This window comes from Nestor notabilis, unplaced genomic scaffold (assembly GCF_000696875.1).
Source record: "Nestor notabilis isolate BGI_N333 unplaced genomic scaffold, ASM69687v1 scaffold3261, whole genome shotgun sequence".
NCBI classification, from domain to species: domain Eukaryota; kingdom Metazoa; phylum Chordata; class Aves; order Psittaciformes; family Psittacidae; genus Nestor; species Nestor notabilis.
In genome coordinates, this window is record NW_009915908.1 from 3,170 (window position 1) to 5,179 (window position 2,010).

General features: G+C 47.0%; 1 protein-coding gene across 1 annotated transcript in view; it reads left to right on the forward strand.

The window, feature by feature from the left end:
- RAD51 (RAD51 recombinase) overlaps positions 1–2,010 on the forward strand; it is a 6,325-nt gene that overhangs the window by 2,757 nt on the left and 1,558 nt on the right. Inside the window, exons 5-7 of the mRNA XM_010024343.1 lie at positions 448–542; positions 1,475–1,588; positions 1,880–2,007. Coding sequence (XP_010022645.1) covers positions 448–542; positions 1,475–1,588; positions 1,880–2,007 — 337 coding nt within the window. The remainder of the gene's footprint in view (positions 1–447; positions 543–1,474; positions 1,589–1,879; positions 2,008–2,010) is intronic.

The following is a 2,010-nucleotide window of genomic DNA, read 5'->3' on the forward strand; positions in this document are numbered from 1 at the left end:
CCCAGCATTTTTACAACAACATTTAACACATCAGCCTCGTAGCATGATTTTATTCAGGGAAGCATTTGAGCGCTCATTTGATTCGGGTACTCTAGGCTCGAACAGTAGGTCAGTTTGGAGTAGTGTTTAATCTTCGTTTAAACAAGGAATAGTGTTTATTACTTTCTAGAGGTTGCTGTTTCATAAAATATTAGAGGCTTTGGGCTTAATTTGATCATTCATTTGACACCGTTATGCACCTAAACCTACCAAGTTAAATACCTGGGCTCTTACGCAGGTATCACAGATTGAAAACAGGAGTCTTCCTCCTCACTTTTCCCAGATAAATGCGACTTCAATCACAGTATCTTGGTGTGTTGCTTATTGTATGATATCAGCTGAGGGCAAGGCAGGAATTGGCTTGTTTGTTGACACTATTTCATGTTCTTCCATTTGCTTTTCCTTTAGCTTCCCATCGACCGAGGGGGTGGTGAAGGAAAAGCCATGTACATTGACACAGAGGGGACCTTCCGTCCTGAGCGGCTTCTCGCTGTGGCTGAAAGGTCTGTACCCAGGCTGGGGGTAAGCTGGTGTCAGTTGAAGAAAGGAATACACTTAATCGTAGGATAACTTGGTTATTAAGGATCACTGTGTGAATCAGCCCATCTTCTTGCATTCACAGGGCTGTTGGACTAGAACTGTTCCTAAAAAACCAACCAACCCCCTTTCTGTGTTCCAGCTGTCTGCTCTGCGCACATTAGACCACTTCACTACCTGTGCTCTATAAACAGAGGTTCTAGTTTTAGCTGTGACAACAGCTAATACCATTGTCCCCTGGAACAGGATGTTTTCACTTCTCACTAATGCCTCTTCCAAATCCAGTTTTACTGTTAGTGAAACACATGCAGGGATTTTCCTTAAATTGTGCCAAAAGCATTACCTTGAAGCAAAGGTCCTTTTTAAACAGGTTATTGCAACAGCAGCTGGAAAATTCTTGTTAGGGAATATGAGAGCGTGCACTGATGGGTTGAAAAGCTGCTTTTTCACCTCCAGCCTCTATCTCAGAATGTTCTGATGTAGCTTTTATACCAGTTGGAAAATAAAACTTTGTACTTTAGGTAATAAAACTGCTGCTGCCTACGCAGAGGGTCTGGGTAGACTCAGAAGCCTGAAGTACTGGCTCTGTACATGAGAAAAAAGAGCTACTCCTGCCCTTGTGATTCTTCAGACTTCCTCAAATCGAAGCTGTTTCTGTGGGGCCTAATGTCTGGTGTTCTACTCGACTGTTGTTCCTGGGCAGGAAAACAGTCTTTAACAGCATTATCAGTCCATTCTCTCCTCACCAAGCTGTGTGGCTTTTTTGCCGTCTGCTTTTATCTCTAAGACTCTCCCAGGAACGTGAGTTTTTATTCTAGCCCTTAGGTAAGCCCACTAGATAACTCCTGGTGAAGAAGCTGCCACTTGAGGATTTTTATCTTGCCACTGGTTTCTGCAGGTACGGCTTGTCTGGCAGTGATGTCCTGGATAACGTGGCCTACGCTCGAGGCTTTAACACAGACCACCAGACCCAGCTGCTCTACCAGGCGTCTGCTATGATGGCTGAATCACGGTAATGGTCCCAGATAGATGGATAGAGTGAGTTTTGTGCCAACCCATAATCGTACCACAAGGCCACCTGCAGATGATGAACAAGTGCAGAAGTTTAGAGGACCTGATTGGGAAATGTCAGAGTAGTTTGTTAATCTGAACACTGCAGAGCACGTCAGTGTTAAGAATCACATTTCTGCTCACTGCCATCCCCGTGGTGGCTGCAGCCTGACGACGTGCTGGGCCCTGGCTCCAGCAGAGGCATCACTCATGCCTGGGAACGTTGGTGACGAGGCTGTGCTTGTCCCTGCAGATACGCCCTGCTGGTCGTGGACAGTGCCACTGCCCTGTACCGCACCGACTACTCGGGCCGCGGGGAGCTCTCGGCCAGGCAGATGCACCTCGCCCGCTTCCTGCGGATGCTGCTGCGGCTCGCGGATGAGG